Genomic DNA, 18704 nt, shown 5'->3' with positions numbered 1-18704 from the left:
GGAGAAATGAACTAACAAGGAGGAATCTCAGCAGAATAAATGTTGGTATTTTGCTGTTCTGCAAACCACAGAAACGTTGAAACTTTACATCCATTTACAATATGAACGTTACTAAACTGCTGCAATTCGTTCAGGATTTATTGACTTTATTTCATGGCTCACTTGGCTGCTTGTCATCCGCCATTTTCTCAAAATTTCCGTCTGTCTTCAGCTGCTCTGACGGTCCCTGTTTTTAACACTGTTTGGTTAAAGTTAGACACCAAAACCACATGGTTAAGGTTAGGGTAAAAAAATAAATCTTCCAGATAAAAGACTTCCAACAGCAGGACGCCCACACCTCCGTTATAGAACATTAGTTCATGGATTTTTACATCACGTAGCTTCATTACCGGACAAAAGAAAGTTTAAAAATAAACATCTGTGGTTTGCAGAAACATTATCAGCATTTTTTGCTGGCGACTGACTGAATCTCTAAAATTATTTTGACTATTTACATAACAGACAAAAGCTGAACTTTGGATTTGCTCTATGAATATATATATATATATATATATATATATATATATATATATACATACACAGTCATGGAAAAATGATGAGACCTCCTTGTTTTCTTCATTTTCTTGTTCATTTTAATGTCTGGTTCAACTAAAGGTTCATTTGTTTGGACAAATATAATGATAACAAAAATATCTGATAAGAGTTTAATTTAAGAGCTGATATCTAGACATTTAACATGGTTTTATTGATAATGATTTTGGTTATTATCTAGAAAACATGTTAAATGTCTAGATATCAGCTCTTAAATTAAACTCTTATCAGATATTTTTGTTGTTATCATTATATTTGTCCAAACAAATGAACCTTTAGTTGAATCAGACATTAAAATGAACAAGAAAATGAAGAAAAGGTTTAATCATTTTTTCCATGATTGTATATATCATATTCCAGGTAAAACAGATCAAATCATGTTGTGCTCAAAATAAACAAAACATGGAAAGTGTCGAGAGCCACAAAGTATGGAATTGTAAAGTTTTCGTCCCAAAAAAAAAAGTTTTTTTTAATCACGTTCTCATCCATAATCAGTGTTCTACCAACAGTAATTTAAACACTGTAACACCGCTGTGGACTGAAGCAACAACTAAACATTTAACCATCTAAAATAATGTTAGTAGACGCTAAAGTTAAAATATTTTCACTACTTTATGATTATTTTGTTCACAAACATATTCTATGCTTTTATCTTCAGAACCACCACACTCCAGTGACAAAAACACAGAGTTGCTGTTACTTTGTTGAATCTAAACCGACCGAACTATTTGTAGGAGATTTCTGCCTCTTACAAAACCAATAGATGCATTAAATCAGAGCTCAATAATGAGAATTAATTCAGTTTTTAGGCCACAAAAAGAGCCAAAGATGCTTCTCTCCTTTTAAACGATCCGTCAACACGAGCACAAACTGATCAGAATATCTCGTTACTTTGTTGACAATTTTCTACGTTTGAGCTCGACTTTTGTCTTCTGATCCGCTGTTTTTTTTTGTTTTTTTTATTAACCCAGAAAACTTTAAAGAAATGTCATTTTAACACAAACTTTCTGCCAAATAATCAGCTGAGTCAGCGCGTTTCTCCTGACGTCACAATATTTATCTGTGCTTTTCTCTGTCGTTTGTTTGGGGCCTTTTCAGTTTTTTTTTAATAAGTTGTATTCATTAATCCGTCTTTTATCTGGAGTGATTCACGGTGATAATGTGTAGAAGAAGCTTCAGATCGTCTGCAGACGTGTTGAAGCTTCACATGGAGACGTTTCTAAAAAGAATCAAGTTACTGATTTTATTTTTGTGGGATTTAGTTTGTGGGAGGAAGTTTTCTTGCTGTAAACCAGGAGAAGAACTGGAGTGGAAGTGAAGCTGCACTTTAGTGACGCAGGAAAACAGGAAAACAACGGCAGGAAGGAGGACGATGAACTGTAAATATGTTTCAGTGATAATTGTTTCAGTGTCATGAATAATAATAATAATAAAAAAAGGCTTTTCGGTGATAAATAAAGCACTAACTCCACCCGCCTGAGTCGGTCTGATCATTTTTTAAGATGAAAAGCCTCCAAAAAAAATATTAACTTCCATGTTTGTATATTTTTTATGTTATATTCATTTAAAAATCAGTTTTTTTAGAACCTTGTAATGTCCTGAGGAGGCCTTTTTTAAATATCACTACAGTTTAAAAGTCAATTACTTATGGAAATTGGAAATAATACACAAGTCATAAATCTAATAAAAAGAGAACGCATATCATATTTCAACATTTCATATTTGCTCTGAGGTTAACTTCATTTAACATTAATTAGTTTCAGTGCATTCAGAAAGTTTTTAGGCTTTTCATATTTTATCACATTGCAGCCTCATGCTTAAATAATTTAATAATAAAAACGCTATATAAATAAAATTAATATTACCAATAATATATACTGATAACTAGTTGTAATAGTATTACCATTTATAATTGTTATAATAACATTTATAATAAATATATATAACATAAGAAATCATTATTATTAATCATGAATATTATTCATTGCATCATTCAGGCCTCTTTAATAATTATAATAAAATTGTTATATAAATTCAATTAATATTATCAATAATAATATATACTTATAATTACTAGTTGTTGTAATTGTATTATTCCCATTTAATTGTCAACAATAACAATTATAATATATATAAACATAAGAAATTATTATTAATAATTATTCATTGTAGTAGTACAGTATTATTGTTATTATTATCATTATTATTATTATTATTATTAATAGTAGTAAAGTTAGACTTCATCCGACTCGTTTTCAGACATTTCATTTCAATGTTTTGGGCATTTTTTCTTCTTTTGTGTTTTTTAATTTTTGGTATTGTGTCATGTCTGAAATAAAATTATACAGATAAAATTAATAGTACTGGTAGAAGTAGCAGTAGTATTGATAATAATGATATTATTAATATATAATATCTATAATGACATTGCAGGGTCTGTTAATTAGGGACTGCTGTAAGGTCGAACAGAACGCTGCTTTATTCTAACTTTACACTTCTACTTCACTACATTTAGAGACAAATATTGAACTTTTTACTCCACTACATTTAGCCGACAGCTTTAGTTACATAAAAAACATGAAACATTTATAGTGCTTAGACTTTTTATTTTTATGAAACCCCATCACAGTATATTAAGTAGTTGAGCTTCATCTTTACACAATAAAAACAGTGCTTACAGAAATGCATCAATACAAATAATCCAATAACATATTTGGAATAAATAAACAATGTGAGTGGGTCCGCTCTGCATAACGAGTACTTTTACTTTTGATACTTAAAGTACATTATGATGCTGATACTGTTGTACTTTTACTTGCAGTGGAGTAATTTCACACTGGTATTACAGAGACTGTATCCAAAATCTGACACATCTGTAATGCTGCACTTTCTGGTGTTTTCACGGTCATTTGGAATAAGATCGCCACCACCAGTGGAGCTATAATTGATTTATACATATTTAACAATCTACATGTGAAATTGAATTTATGTACATTGAGATTTAAATGTCTAATTACAATATGAAAGTAAATCTGATGACAGAGAGCACTAAAAACGCTCAGGCGACGATCTTAAAGTCCATCTGTGTTTTTACTGTCCTATATTTTTTTGTGAAGGACAGAAGTATGGTCCGGGTGTGTTGATAACTATGGTTGATAACGGTCATATTTATTTGGCTTACCCAGAAACATCCAATTTACCCCGAAAAACTCAGCAGCCCCCATTGTTTTATTGTTTTATTGTTTTACAGCGAGGAGATCCAAGTGTCTGATGTGGGATACAGTTAGCTCACAGCTAATTCACCAGCGTTAGCGTCCTTTAGCCGACTCTGGTAAACCCGAGGCTAACGTACACGGTTAAACAATATACGGTTCGAAAGATAAGAAGTTGGACTTCAGTTTCACACCATTTTATTAATTGGAAGCATAACATGATCATTTATATTAGTAGCCAATGTGACATTTTGATAGAATCTTATCCGAACAGTGTCCGATTTGGGATACAGTTACGCTAATACTTTTACTAAAGTAAGGGATCTGAACACTTTTTCCACCACTGGTTGTGTGCATAAACTGTATAAATAATGGAGGTAGTCACCATGACGACACTGACTACAGCCTCTCTACACCTCAACCTGACTGACTCATGTTAGCATTAACTGGAGCATTAACTGATGCTAGTTTTGGCAAAAAACAAAAACAAAATTTTTGTTTCTCTTATTTACACTATTAACATCAGATTGTCTTGAAGATTTTTTTTACTAGTGATTGAGACCATAGTGTTGTCCTGAAAAACATTTCTGAGGTAATAAATCAAGTGAGAAGTTTTCTCATTTTGCATTGAAATGAATGGACCCAAACGCTTTTGCAGCAAAACTTAGTGCCCCCTGCTGGAATTTTCAGTAGAATGCAGCTTAAGGCACTTCCTGGTTTGCCTCCCTGCTCAGACCCGGAGGTTGCCACCTGGTTTGCCCCTCACCCATCATTTGTTAATATTACACAGATTTTTGCACAATATTTTTTAATAATATTTATGACCACTGTTTTATTAAACCTATCTGCTAAATGTCCCATAGTGCACTACAGACACAGTGCAAAATGTGTCCATAAACCTGAAGAGGAAATAGAAAAAAATATATATAAAAAAATCTGAATTATTTAACATAGAGGTTTGGAGAGTAAAATTCCACAAAGCCTCATATTTACAGCTTAATTTCGACCTCAAATAACGTTGATTCATTAATTTAAGTGTGAACATTTTGTCAGCATTTAGCTAATATGCTTTTTAAACAAATTATTTATTTTTATTTTTTTAACGCTGTTTCAGTGACTATCTGACCTGCCGATGTGAAGGTTTTTGAAAGAATCTGTGCCTTTCTCTTCACACTTTTATTAAAATCTCAACTCTGTTATGGAAAATCTGTATAAAGTCAAATATTTTCTTCAAAGCTAGATTGTGTCACAAAAGCTGAATAAGAAACAATGACAGAAGGTTGTTTTACACAAAGTTGAAGGCGTCTTTGTTTAACAGCAGGTGTGAAAAGTTCATGTCTCCTGAAGCAGCCCACTTTGTGCAGGGTTGTATGTTTGGCCTTCAGGGTTGTCTTTTCCATAATTCAGTTTCTCAGAGAACTCAGAGTTGTTTTCAGAAGATGACTTACAGTTGGCTGAAAAACAAAACACACACATGGTTTTAGTCGTCACAACTGCCAAATGCCAGAGTATCTTCTAACACCATCTTCTCTGTGGACATGATCCCCTCTTCTATTCACTCACACTGACAAATTAATCTATTCTACCTTCCTTTTTTTAACCAACTTAACTTCTCTAATAATCATTTCTTTCTCACGTCATCATACTAAAAATCATTTTAGGATCCAAAACCAGTTCCAGAGTGTAAACCTTCATGTTGACTCTTTTCCTCAGCAGACAGCTCACTCTGACTCCTCTTGCAAAAAGGGTTTTATTAATCCTCTGAGCCTTGAACAAACAATAAACTAAAATACTCTCCACAACACAGTGGAAAAACATTGTGACTCCACTCTACCTGTGAGCTCCTACCTGCCTTAAAGCATCCCATTGATCTTTCTGTAAACGATGAATCCAATCACAGCGAGGAGGAGGAGGACGAGAGGAAGAACGACTGCAGGAATGATGATGCCGTTCTTGTCAGTGGGTTTCTCTGTTGAGCAGAAAACAACAAGAAATAGTCACAACCTGAACAGGTGAAGCAGGTCAGAAGAGAAGAACGTCAGTTTATCAGTTTTTTTTATTATTATTCTCGTCTATAACTTTGTTGTCTTTGTTTAGCTGCATGTCTGTGTTGGTTTCTGTCCCATATGTGGGTTTTTGACTCAAACTCCATTTTGAATGTTAACATCCTCGGCCAATAAACTTGATTCTGACTAATTAACTGATAGATACGTTCTTTCATATATTTATTAAATTATTCCATTATTCAGCCTCTAAAACTGGCCAGTAGTTCAGTCAATACAGTGATTATTATATAGTATTCTCTCTGAACTGTGGATACAAATTAAAAGGTTGAAAAAATGTGTAGATTATATATATTTTTAATGTGATTTGAAAACTAAAATTTTCAAAAAGTGATAAAAACCTAAAAAAAATAAATAAATTGATGATAAATTATTTTTGTATTATTATTTATTTATTTTTTTATTTCAACTTAAGCTTAAGCAAACTTTTGACAGGCAACACAAAACAAACTGTGGTAATAATTCTGGGTGCAGAAGTGGGTAAATGTATTGGTTTAATACTTAAAGCAGAAGAGAGATTCAAGATTAACTTTAGTGTCATTCAAACTATTCACAGGACAAGTGAACAGCAGAACGATTTCTGATCCAAGTCTTAAAATTATATATAAAAAACTAGATAGAAGAAACTGTAAACAAAACAAAGACAGATAGAAGTCTTACCTCTGTTGGTCCTGATCTTTTCTTCTTCCAGTCTGGTGAAGATGTGCTCCTTCACACCAACCAGCTGAAACACACAGTCGTACCTGGTCCAGTCTTCAGGTTTGACTGATGAGAGGTCCAGGTCAACACTCATCTGGAAGGATCCATCGTGGTTGGGGAGGATCTCTCCGAGGTCCACGTCCTCATGAAGCTCCTCTCCATCTTTCCTCCAGAACATCATGGCTCCGTCAGGGTAGAAACCTGTAGCGTGGCAGCTGACTGGAGAGGAGGGAGTCTTCTGGAGGAGAGACACTGAGGGAAGGTCTGCAGAGAGAAGAGAAACACACTTTATAGGTTCTTTATTACTATCACTACCTTAATACACTATATATACAGTATGTATACAATGCAAATACATCTCATTGATTGATAAAAGAAAGCCCCTTTCATAGTGCAAATGTCCCGCTATATAGCTGGAAAGATCTCTGCCAGCTTTTTGCCTTACGGTGTTCATATTGAACCTGCGAAGGCAAAGTGATATTCTGCCCTTTCATAGTCTCTAACAGAGACTGAAGGGAAGAAACAGATGAAGAGAGGTGAGACAGATTAAAGAGTGCAGTGGACAGTGAGTGTGAGACAGACGAGTGGGGATAAATGTGTTGAGTCAGAGAAATAAAGAGACGAGAGAGAAAAAGAAATGTGTTTAAACTGAGACAGATTCAGCCTCTGTATGCTTTATATTTATTGTAATGTTACTTATGGTTGGAAACACAGAAGGCATATTAACATTGTCGTGGTCATTAAACTACATCAGGTCATGTGACTCTACCTTTTCTCAGCAGAGAGCTCCTCCCGAACTTCACAAACTTCTTCAGCTCATCAGGACAAATCTGGGTGAAGAAGTGTTTGTACTGAGCCATCTTAGCTTTATTATTTTCCCACTTGTGTTTGGTGAAGACAGCCTGTTGTTTTGGAGCGACCCATGTCTCCGTCTCCAGGTCCAATGATAAGAAGTCTTCTCCATCATAAGCATATTGACTATATCCTTTGACCTCATCAGTCTCATCATCCCATTCACAGCCTTGCATCAACTGGAGTATGTGGACACCTGAGAGACAGAGAGACAGAGACACTGCAGTAAACCAGAGTGAGATCACAGCCCAGTCATCTATCACCAGCTGATATCACATCTTTACCACAGAGACACACTGATCCACAGACACTCAGACACAGAATCTACACCTCCTGCTGTTATCGTCTCCATGACAACCACTTACAGCCAGCCATCATCTGGACAGTGTGGACGTCTTAGAGAGAGACAGAGAGGCAGAGACTGCTGGGAAACAGAGGGACATCCTAACACACTTCATATCCTCTTTTCTTTAACCACAGAGACACACTGGCCCTCATTTATCTAATGGATGTAGAGACGAGCGCAGATCTGAGCGTATATTTTGTTTTACTTATATATATAAATATTTCTATCCGGGCACCATTGGTGGTGAAGGAGACGCTGATGCTCCGGTGTCCAGCAGGATAACAGTAAACAGCAAAAGACAACAACAATTAATAGCCTCGGCTAGTATTCTGGTAAAAGAATTTCACGGTGCCAGGGTATATTTATTTTTAATGATGTTTTAATGATCAATGATGTAGCCTAAACATGCTTTGGTTTGTCACCATTAAAAATCAAAACACCGCAGAGTTTTATCAGCTCCAGGCATCGCTACAATAGTCTAAGATCAATTCTCCGACTCAGACGTGTGGACTTCACGCTGACTCAAATTTGCATACACGACCTGAGAGCAGACGTGAGATCTGATCGTACCCTCCGCTCACGTCCAAATTGATAAATGCTGAGGTTTGTGTAGAAATTACCATACTCCAACTTTAAGCTCACTTTGTCGTACGCTCGTTTGATAAATGAGGGCCAATGTGTATTAGTAGGTAGAGTGGAGCTGTTAAACTCTTTAAACCTCTGATCTGAATGAGACGTTCACTAGGTCGTCCTGTCAGCAGCTTTATTAAAACAAACCGATCTGTACTTTGAGAAACCAGGCAGTAATGTTCCTCTATCAGCTGTGTGTTGTTAAACTGTTGAGATCAACAGGTTCCTGCAGTAGAGTTATTATGGAGCGACTCTCTGTGGGCAGTTCAGTAGAGTTACTCTGATCTAATCTAGTGGAGATAAAGTGTTAATAATAATATAAAAAATATATATAACATCTGTGTACTAAAATACAGGATGAAAATATAAAAATATACCACACAATAAACAACATTTTATCAGTAGAAAGTGAAACATAAACAAACCTCCAGTTTGGTTGAAGCGCTGCTTGAAATCTTCAATGTTGTGTTTGAACCGCTGCTGGACACCAAATCGATTCTCAGTCAGAAATTGCCAGTACTGAGGATCATCTTCTGAGACTCTGATCATCCACTCCTGTTTGGTTTCTACTTTCCTGCTGTAACTATCATAGTGCAGTGCCTCAATCTCATTAACCAAACTAACAGTCACAAACTCTGGGAAGTTTGGGACTTGAGACGATGCAGTGACGAAATGCTTCATAGAGTGAGTCACTGTAAGAAAAAACAAGTCATCATTTCAGTTTTTATATCACAGTTGTATAAATCAATTAACAATCTTATTTTCCTGCCCACAGAAACAAAAATAATGACAATACATTTGAGACAGCCTAATAATCTGTTTTACACTCTAATAAATACAAATTAATTAATGTAAATATATCATATTACAGTCTAAGTTATTCTGTTTACACACATTAGTGAACAATATTAAATATTGTACCAACAAAGCAGGAAGTTTTTTGGCTTCAGCAGGAAAACAATGATATCAACTGACTTCTCAGATAAAAAACACAAATAAAAAACCTATGATTTTTTTCCACTGCAGGTGAGAAAAAAACAATAAATTGATATATAGTGAATAGTGGTGATTAAAACAGTAACAACCAGTGGTGGGCCGTCAGGGCCAGCAAGGCCTTCTCTGCTGGCCTAACATAACCAGAAATCATGATCATGATTATGATAAAGGTTAATTTAATTTTTCATTTACTTTCCCTAAATATCTAAAAGTATTCATATTCTCCTCATGTCATATTATGCTCCTTCCAGTGCTGTTGTTTTTAGGTTAGAGTTTTTATCCAATCAGAATTCAGCTATCTTATGTTGCCAGGCTGTATGAAATCTGCCCGGGCCTTCAGAATCAACAATGCGGGCGTCTGTGCACTGTAAGTGAACGGGCAAATACAGTTGATAGATAGTTGCGATAGCCAATCAGATCACGAGTTGAGTCAGTAAGGCCCTCTAGCTGGCCTCACGTTGAATGTGACATTTACGCGTCCTGTGATTGGATATGGATACTTACTAGTTTGAGCCACGGCAGGGCTATGCAGATCAACAGAGTCACACCCGGCCGGGACTGTTAACGGTATGTTAATAATCTAGCGCATTGGCGCAGCTGTGTGGTTGTACTCAAAGCAACAGGTCACAGAAAGTCCTGATACGTCACGTTTTGACATGAAAAAGTTTTTTCACAAAGAGACTTGTTTATTGTGTCGCTGTCGCCAAAGTATGGCCGTCTTGTTAGTGTCTTTCTGATATTAAACTGCGATTTTGCAATTTATTGTACAATCTTGTTAAAGCTTGCATATTCTTTGTGGACTCATTTAATAAAACTTTTTGGAAAGATAATTTTAAAGACCCTTTTATTTTTAAGTTTTGACAGTAGCATATCAGATATGTTTTAATTGCTGATGCGGTATTGTTGATTTTTAAAATGCGCCGGATAATAGCCCATTTTGTACACAACTGAAGTGATGCAATGCCTAGTCGTGCTTAAGTGTGTTTCTAACTACTCTCCAGTCCTGGTGTTATAAATGCTGTTGTTGGACATCACTTGGACATCACTGAAGGCCTAAGTGTGAAATGCACCGCCCGCCACTGGTAACAACTCACTCCTATACTAATTTATTGGCATTACTGTAGGTAGCCTCTATTACATTTACTCTTCGTTACATATTATTTAAACCCACATTTTTTTTAATATAAAAGGAGGAGGAAAAGAACAGGGAGAGTCACAGACAGAGACAGAGGGAGTGCAACACTAGGAAAAAGCAGCAGCGACAGAAGAGAGCTGTTTAGATTTAGGGAATAAGGACACTGGTCCGAAACAGTTAAAGCTGGCTCAATACCCCCATACCCAGTTTGGCACACAAAAAAGAGCCTTTCAAGAAGAATGGTTCAAAAAATTTCAGATGTCTGGAATACTCAGCTCAACAAAATGTTGCTTTCTGCTTCTCTTGAAGGGTATTTGGCAAAAATGTCAGAAAGGATGCACTGGTTAATGATGGAATCAATAACTGGCAAAAGGCACTTAGCAAGGCACCATCACATAAGGACAGTGTGGTTTGTTGGAACAGCTACAAAGCAAGCCAGTCAAAGGGCAATGTTGTAGAGCAGATAGAGGCAGCAAGTGCCACTGAAATTGATGAAAGAAGGGAGTACCTAGAGCGTATTTTGGCAGTAACCTGTTTCTTGGGGAAGCAAGGAATAGCATTCAGAGGTCATGATGAAACAGATGAGTCACAACAAAGACAATTTCCTAGAGTGCATGTCACTTTTGCCAAATTTGATCCCTTCTTGCAGAGATACACAACCCCTTCGAACACCACATACCTCTCATCTGAAATGAGATGATAGAGTGCTGTTCACAAGAAATAACAGATCATATCATCAGTGAGATAAAGGGAGCAAATATGTATGCCATAATGGCTGATGAGGCCAGGGATGGAAAGACAGAACAGTTGGCACTCGGTGTTAGGTACGTGTCTGTTGAGGGTGTCGTCAAAGAAAGGTTCCTAGCCCTTACAGAGGTGTCACAGTTTGATGCTACTACAATAGCGGCTGCAGTTGAAAATCAGTTGGTAAAAAAGGGAATTGAACAGTTGAAATGTGTGGCACAGACAGCTGTCATGAGTGGGGATGTTGGGGGCGTACAAGCCCATTTTTGAAAAAAGCACCCTGAGGCAATATATGTGCATTGCTATGCACATGAGTTAAATCTTGTTTTATGCTACACATGCGAAGCTATCTCTGAAACCACAGTTCTTCAACATACTGGAAAGTCTCCATTCTTTCTTTAGCGTCTCCCTTGATAACCACCATAAGTTTGTGGACACTCAAAAGAAGTTAGGGTTGCAGCCAAGAATTTATGCAGTTGTCAACTACACGCTGGGTATGCCAGCTTCATTCAGTGACTGCAGTGATAATAATAGGTAATAATAATTTCCCTGCTATCATTGAGTGCCTCTCTACAATCAAAACATACCTGCAGAAGGAGACCATTGACATTGCCCAAGCAGTGACATACAAAGATGCAGTGACTGACACAATGAAGCAGAAACGCAGTGATACCACTGCTGCAGATCTGTACTCCAGAACAAAAGCTATGTATGAGGCAAACCAGATAGCAGTCTTAGAATCATCCTCAGGACAGAGGCGGAAGACTAAGAGAATGGATGAATATGTTGTTGAGTCAACTTGTGGGTGGGCCAGGCAGTGAAACCTGTGGCTCTTCTATGGCGTCATATTTGAGTCAAAAGTCGCGCTCGCAGATTTCAACTGCCGAGTGCACTTTTTTGATCTTCGCTCGCGGTGGAGCTCTGCTCGCGCGGAGCGAGGACTTTTGACACATTGGGACGCTCGCGGTGGAGCTCTGCTTGTGCGGAGCGAGGACTTTTGACACATTGGGGGCGGGGCCAAGGCGGACCCCGGGCCTCTTATGATTGGTCATTTTCCAGCCATCCACGTGATAATCTCAGCACAGAGCAGATCGTTCGGGACAGGAAGTTGTGCACAGACACAAAATAAAACATCCGGTATATTTTCAAAATAAAGTACCTCAGGTTAACGTATTTCACAACTTGAAGGCGTCATGATGGGCGGGGACGGACCTGAAGTTTATTTATATACAGTCTATGAAACAGAGATCGCTAAGTGAACACCTCGTGAAGCAGCAGCACATACACACTGTACTGCTACAGAGCAAACTGTTAGCCTGTTAGCACATACACACTGTACTGCTACAGAGCAAACTGTAGCTAACTGCCGCTAACGAGGTCAGCCAGCTTGTTAACAAGAGGCTCTTGTCGGCTCCGGCCGACCTTGTTAACGCTCGTTAAGACCGAGTCGCTGGATTTGTCTCCAGTCGTTAATGAGGAGATGTTGATTCTCTTCCGGTTATATCACTTCATTACGCATGAATTCGCGAGATCTCGTGCGTCCTCGGGACACAGACGGATCCGGTGTGTGTTGACGGACTGCGGAGATAATAGCTGTATCCCAATGTCAAGGATCCTTCCTTGGTAGGATCCTTCCTTCGAAGTCGGGTCCTCCGGAGGCGAGGCAAGAGTCCTTCCTTTCACTGTTGTAACGCACAAATGGGACAGCCTTCGGAGTGTGCAGCTGTGCGTCATTGGATGTCCTGCTTAAATTCAGCGCCGCTTTCGGCCTTTTGGCTAAGATCAAGTGTAGTATCTGTTCTTATCAGTTTAATAAAAATAAATAAATACATAAATAAATTCTAAATTTATCGTAAATGCTGAAATCTGCTGAAATCGTAATTTCAAAATCTGTTCACGACATGGATGTGTCTTTGGCATCAGCACTCTGACACATATTTGTAAAAATGGAAGAAGATGCTTTAAGGTTACATCTCCACGATTTATCAAGTAAAAGCCACAAAGTGGATTAAACCTGAATATTTAACTGATCCTGGCTGAATTTGGCCGCGACTTAGTTTCATAAAAGCAGCGGAGCATAATTCATCATGGAAATATATTCTGTGATTTTTTATTTTTTATTTTACAGTACAGTACAATAGCAGTTATTTATAAATAACAATAACGGATAATAGCGGACTTTCAGTCCCTGTAAACACAATAAAGAAATGTATAACTTTCTGAATGGCATAGTTGCACATAGTCCATCATCATCTGACGCATATAAATTAATTAACAATAACTTTAGCGACTGAGACGGCATTAATTAACTTAACCGGCAATGTATCAAGATGATGTTTATTATCTTTAGCTTAATATTCTAGCATTTGTTTATGTATATGTTTTTGCTTGACTTTAAACACACTTTTTGTAAGTTATGTGACAACATTCAGTATAAACTGAAAATACTTATACGCCGCCGGCGTCGTTGTTTCTACGCTCGCCATTTTTAAATCTCCCGGTAGACCGGTGTGTGCAATGCTTTATGGGTAATGGGAGCGCACGGAGGTTACACACATGCATCCTTGGAATTTGGGCAAAAGAAGGACTCTGTCCTCTGGAGCATCCTCGACATTGGGACAGTCCTTCGGCGGATGTCGATGACGTGGCATCCTTCAAATCCAGCCGTTTGAGCATCCTTCCTTGACATTGGGACACAGCTACTGTATGATCATTTAGAAACAAGAAACAGCATTTTTTAACCTTTTTATTACCAGTGATTAAGTGTAGAGTTGTGGTCGTGAACGTCATGAAACAACCGTTGTTGTTGTTTAGATGATGCCGCCGCTACCAGCTGTCAGCAGTAAACTGAAAAGGCACCCACGTAGAGGGCTGGAAAATGACCAATCATAAGAGGCCCAGGGTCAGCCTTGGCCCCGCCCCCAATGTGTCAAAAGTCCTCGCTCCGCGCGAGCAGAGCTCCACCGCGAGCGACCCAATGTGTCAAAACTCCTCGCTCCGCGCGAGCAGAGCTCCACCGCGAGCGAGCAAGGGGGAGAATCTGCTTCACTCGGTTGCTGAATATGTGCGCGAAGATCAAAAAAGTGCGCGCGGCAGTTGAAATCTGCGCGCGCATGCAGATGTGTTATCGCTCGTGCGACTTTTGACTCAAATATGACGCCATACTCTTCAGAGTCTGAACATCTCAAGAGGAAACTTTTGTTTCCTTGTCTGGACTGATCACCGAATGATCAGTGAACTTGAGAGGTGTTTTTCTGGTGTGAATGAGGAGGTGCTCAATGGAATTTAGGCATACAGTCCAACCTCAGGCCACTTCTTGTCTGAGCCTCATCTGACAGCACTGGCTCTCCATTACTATATTGAACTTAAGTCAGAGGAAGTGATGGTTACAAAAAACTTTCTGAAGCGCAAGAGTGAGGCTGGTACAGTTCAGGACATGCTAACATTGTACAAACTCCTGGATCCTGAAATGTTCCCTTCACTGAAAGCTGTTATGCAGGTTGCCTTGACAATACCAGTGAGCAGTTGTAAATGTGAGCGGTCTTTTAGTGCCTTGCGTCGGCTCCATACATGGCTCAGGAGGACCAGGGGCCAAAGCAGACTCCAGCACCTAGCTGTGATGTGTATTGAGAAGGAGTTGCTTGAAAGAATCGAACACCAAAGGGTCACTGACAGATTTGCCATCCTCAAAGTGCGGCGACATAGATTAACTCTCCCAAAGTAGAGTGAGTTGCCTGCATACATGGAAGAGCCAAATAGGGATTCAGGGGAAGTACTTTCAAAAATTTCCCTCTCTTTCTTGTTTTATATCTTTACTGTCTAAGTATTTTTCAAGACATGGGTAAGTAATCTGGATTTTTTTTCTTTGGACTTTTTGGTTTTACCTTCTTATTTGCTCTTGATGTGAAGCTTGTTTTATTTTAAATTATTGATGACTTATATTGGTGCATGGAATTTCAGACAGGTCTGCAACCAGGTACGTTGAATATGGCCATTTGTAAATAATTTACAGAGCATGACTTGCATTTTGTTGTCCAAGTAGCTGTTCAGTGACAATAAAGTTCAATCTAATCTAATGACCCCTAAAGCTCTCACCCTAGAATCGCCCGTGGTATAAAATAATGACACAAATAAAAGATATAAAAGTGAAGGAAAACACACTTGTGCCCTTTTCAGGATTAGAGTATTGACTATCCCTCTTTACAAAAGTTCAACAAAAGTTTATAAGGATCATTCAATGAGGTGAACAGACAGGATTTACTAACGTCAACTTTAAGATGATGGGTTGTTACTTTTTTATATTTCTATAATATACACAGAAGTCCAGGAAATTACAAGACATGTTTTAAGATTGACACAAGACAATCTTAAAACGCTGAAACTCATAAATACAGCATAGAAAGACATGAAGCATTTTGTTTCTTTTACAATAAACCAACAAAACAATGTGAACTCACTTGGTGCAGCGCCATGCAGGGCTGTTCCGAGGAGAACCAGAGCAGCAAAGATCTGCATTGTGACCATCTGAAGATTTACCAGAGTGAAGCTTTGTGTGTTTGTCTGAAGAGAGAAACAGAGATCGTCCTTCCTGCTCCACAATCAGAGTTGAAATGAGGATAAAACAAGAGGTGACGCTGAACAAACCTTCATCTGAGCCAATGGGAATTTATTCTGAGCATGACGTCACTTGTATCTAGGTAAAACAGGCTCACACATGTTATGAACGAAAGTGAAAGTATGTGATGTTACTTCAGCCTGTGTGAGAGGAAGGGGAGACATGCGGGGCTTGATCTTTATTACTCAACTTTGTTCACATATTAAAGGAGTTTTATTCTTTCTGCTGCTCACATCTTGTCAAAATGTTTTGCAGACTAATGAAATGTGCAGAAATGTTGTGTCAGGTCAGAGGTTACTGTCAGCTACAGACCAGACACTGAGCAGTTTGTGGGGATTCAGTAGTGTCTTATTGTTCTTTTGTTCTGTATGGCTGCCCTGGGATTTAAAACAGTCCTGATCAAAAATATCAACAACAAACAACAAATCCAAGTTTGGTTTCCTGGATGTTATAGTGAGTAAATGAGGTGGGGTGCTGCCCCCAGTGGTTCAAAGCTGCAGTTGATCTACAGACTGGCTTTATCTGTTATTTTAAACAGATATGTGAGCAGTCAAACCATCTGCTTATTAAATGAGATGGAGGGGAACACATTAAATCCCTCTGAAGTTCTTATCTAATGAGCTGTTCTATGAAATATGTCAGTATGTTAAAGTGTTTAGTTTAGCTCCACTACAGGCTGCACACTGGTGTTGGCACACATCAGGTCAACTATCAGGACAAACAATATGATAAAACACAAGGTGGTCTCCATGAAACAATATTTCACCTCGTTGTTGGAGTTTGAAATGAAAAGAAATAAAAGTGAAGCAGAAAGCGAGTCAGAGAGCTTCTTAAACACAAGCATCAGATCAGCTCAGCTCTGTCCTACAGAATAAATGCTCCGGAGCTGATTTGAAGCTGTGGATGCTGAAAACTGCTCAAACAACAGAAACTGAACACCTCTGTTGATGTTTGAACACATGATCCTGCTTTTCATTTTGCTTTGGCGCTTCATATAGCTTCTCTGTTTCCACCCTCTCTTATTGCTGTTGAAGCACTTTATAAAAAGTTATAGAATTTAATAAGGTTTAACAAGAAACTTAGATCTTCTGTTCTCACTATTCCAACTGAGACAATAATATTCATGATTATTACACAAACAAATCAATCTGTGTCACATCTTTTATCAAGACATTGTAGTATTTATATTATTTGTTACTTTGAGGTTTGAGCTCTGGTTGACCAAACCTCTTTCTGCTGATCAATACCTGAGTTTATCACCAGAAGATCCAGTTATAAAAATCTTCAAGGAGTGTTTAACTGTCAGAAAAACAAGATTATACAATCAGTACAAACATTGTGAATATGGTGCATTCAGTGTTATTCAGTTACGAACAAATAGTCATATCAAGGCCAAGTAGAAGTTAAAATAAATAAATATAAAGACGTGTTTTAGCTGCGCAGGAACAAAATCAGAGCTGACTGGAAAAGTGAAGCAAAGATTAAAAAGGTGATCGTACCTGGAGATGCCACATGAGGAACTTCTTTATCTTCTCAATAAAGGTGTGTCAACAGAGACAGGTACCAAGCGAGACGGCTCACTGACATCTCAGTCCCTGTACCTGTCAGGTGAGTTCAGTTACTGCCACGCCCCTTTAGGAGACGAGCTGCAGGTCCAATGGGAGGAATAAAAGTGAGTGCAGATTATGATGTATAACAGGATTTTAAGTTTAATTTTGGAGTGAGAGATATGGAGGGAAAGCAAGTTAGAGAGAGTTTAGATAACCTGATATTCATGAACTTGACTAAAGACTCAAAAGGAAGTTGTAGTTGGAAAGACTGAGGAATGTTTCTCTGGCAGATTGTTTCACTGCAGTGACTTCTCTCACAGCTGACCCTGAATATTTATGGGGAGGCAGGAATTTTTGAAGGGTGGCAACATATGGCAGACATATATATACTGAATTTAATCAGTTATCACTGTTTGATGACAAATAGTATGTACACACTACAAAAGGGCACGGGCTGCCATTTACAAACTCATACAGAAAAACTTAATCTCATGCAATCAATGTCTTGCATTTGAGGTTTCATGTGAAACAGTTCATATTAGGAATACGTGACCATACAATGTGATCTCACTTAATAGGAGATAGAAGTATGGTAACACTACTGTAGGTGGGGCATTATCACAGGAAAGGCATTAAGGTAAGACACAGGTGTTGAGTGGCAGATATGTGAGAGGGGAAGCAAACAGTTTTTGACAAGAAGAAACTATCAAAAGAAAAACTTACCCATGAAGACCATTGAACTGAGCTGTACTAAGGTGAGCATCAATACACTGGAAATAAATGGGTCAAGGCACTCAAACACGGTTCTGAACAACGCTGTTATTGTTCACTCAGAACACACATTCTCCCAGTTTGTCACTCAGTCATTCAATTTGGGGCGGCTGTGGCTCCGTTGGTAGAGCTTACGTCCAGTAACCGGATGGTTGGTGGTTCGATCCCCGACCATGGCAGCCTAGATGTCGAAGTATCCCTGAGCAAGATACTGAACCCCACATTGCTCCTGATGCTGCGTTCATCGATGTGTGAATGAATTCCCAATGGTCGCAGGTGGCACCAGTGTGCCCTGGTAGCCTCGGCCACCAGTATGAATGTGTGTGAATGGGTTAATGAGTGTAGTGTGTAGTGTAAATAAATAAAAGCACAATATAAGTGCACCCCATTTCAGATCTGGTATGAGAACAGAAACCACTGTCTTTCATTGTAGCCTTTTTCCAGTTACGATAACCCTTGAATGAGGTGAAAACAGTCCTTGGAGCATCGGGGAGTGAAAA

General features: G+C 38.3%; 2 protein-coding genes and 1 pseudogene across 2 annotated transcripts in view; 2 read left to right on the top strand and 1 right to left on the bottom strand.

Moving 5' to 3' along the window:
- The window catches only part of appl1 (adaptor protein, phosphotyrosine interaction, PH domain and leucine zipper containing 1), a 24423-nt gene extending 24034 nt beyond the window's left edge, over positions 1–389 (top strand). The window contains exon 22 of the mRNA XM_059329307.1: positions 1–389. This exon is cut by the window's left edge and continues 1046 nt beyond it. The gene's annotated coding sequence lies outside the window, so the exon portion shown is untranslated.
- A 2798-nt stretch (positions 390–3187) lies between these two features.
- LOC131968434 (class I histocompatibility antigen, F10 alpha chain-like) lies at positions 3188–16571 on the bottom strand. The gene is made up of 6 exons (XM_059329311.1): positions 15726–16571; positions 8819–9085; positions 7335–7613; positions 6527–6829; positions 5652–5772; positions 3188–5257 (listed from the first exon to the last, which is right to left on the bottom strand). The coding sequence occupies exons 1-5, from the start codon at positions 15790–15792 to the stop codon at positions 5657–5659; spliced, it is 1032 nt and encodes a 343-aa protein (XP_059185294.1). The 5' UTR covers positions 15793–16571; the 3' UTR covers positions 3188–5257; positions 5652–5656.
- On the top strand, positions 13023–13139 carry LOC131969210 (U2 spliceosomal RNA; annotated as a pseudogene).
- Positions 16572–18704: the final 2133 nt, after the last annotated feature.

The sequence above is a fragment of the Centropristis striata genome, chromosome 3 (genome assembly GCF_030273125.1).
Source record: "Centropristis striata isolate RG_2023a ecotype Rhode Island chromosome 3, C.striata_1.0, whole genome shotgun sequence".
Lineage (NCBI taxonomy): Eukaryota > Metazoa > Chordata > Actinopteri > Perciformes > Serranidae > Centropristis > Centropristis striata.
The sequence above is the reverse complement of the archived record's forward strand: the minus strand, read 5'-3'. Positions and strand labels throughout refer to the sequence as shown.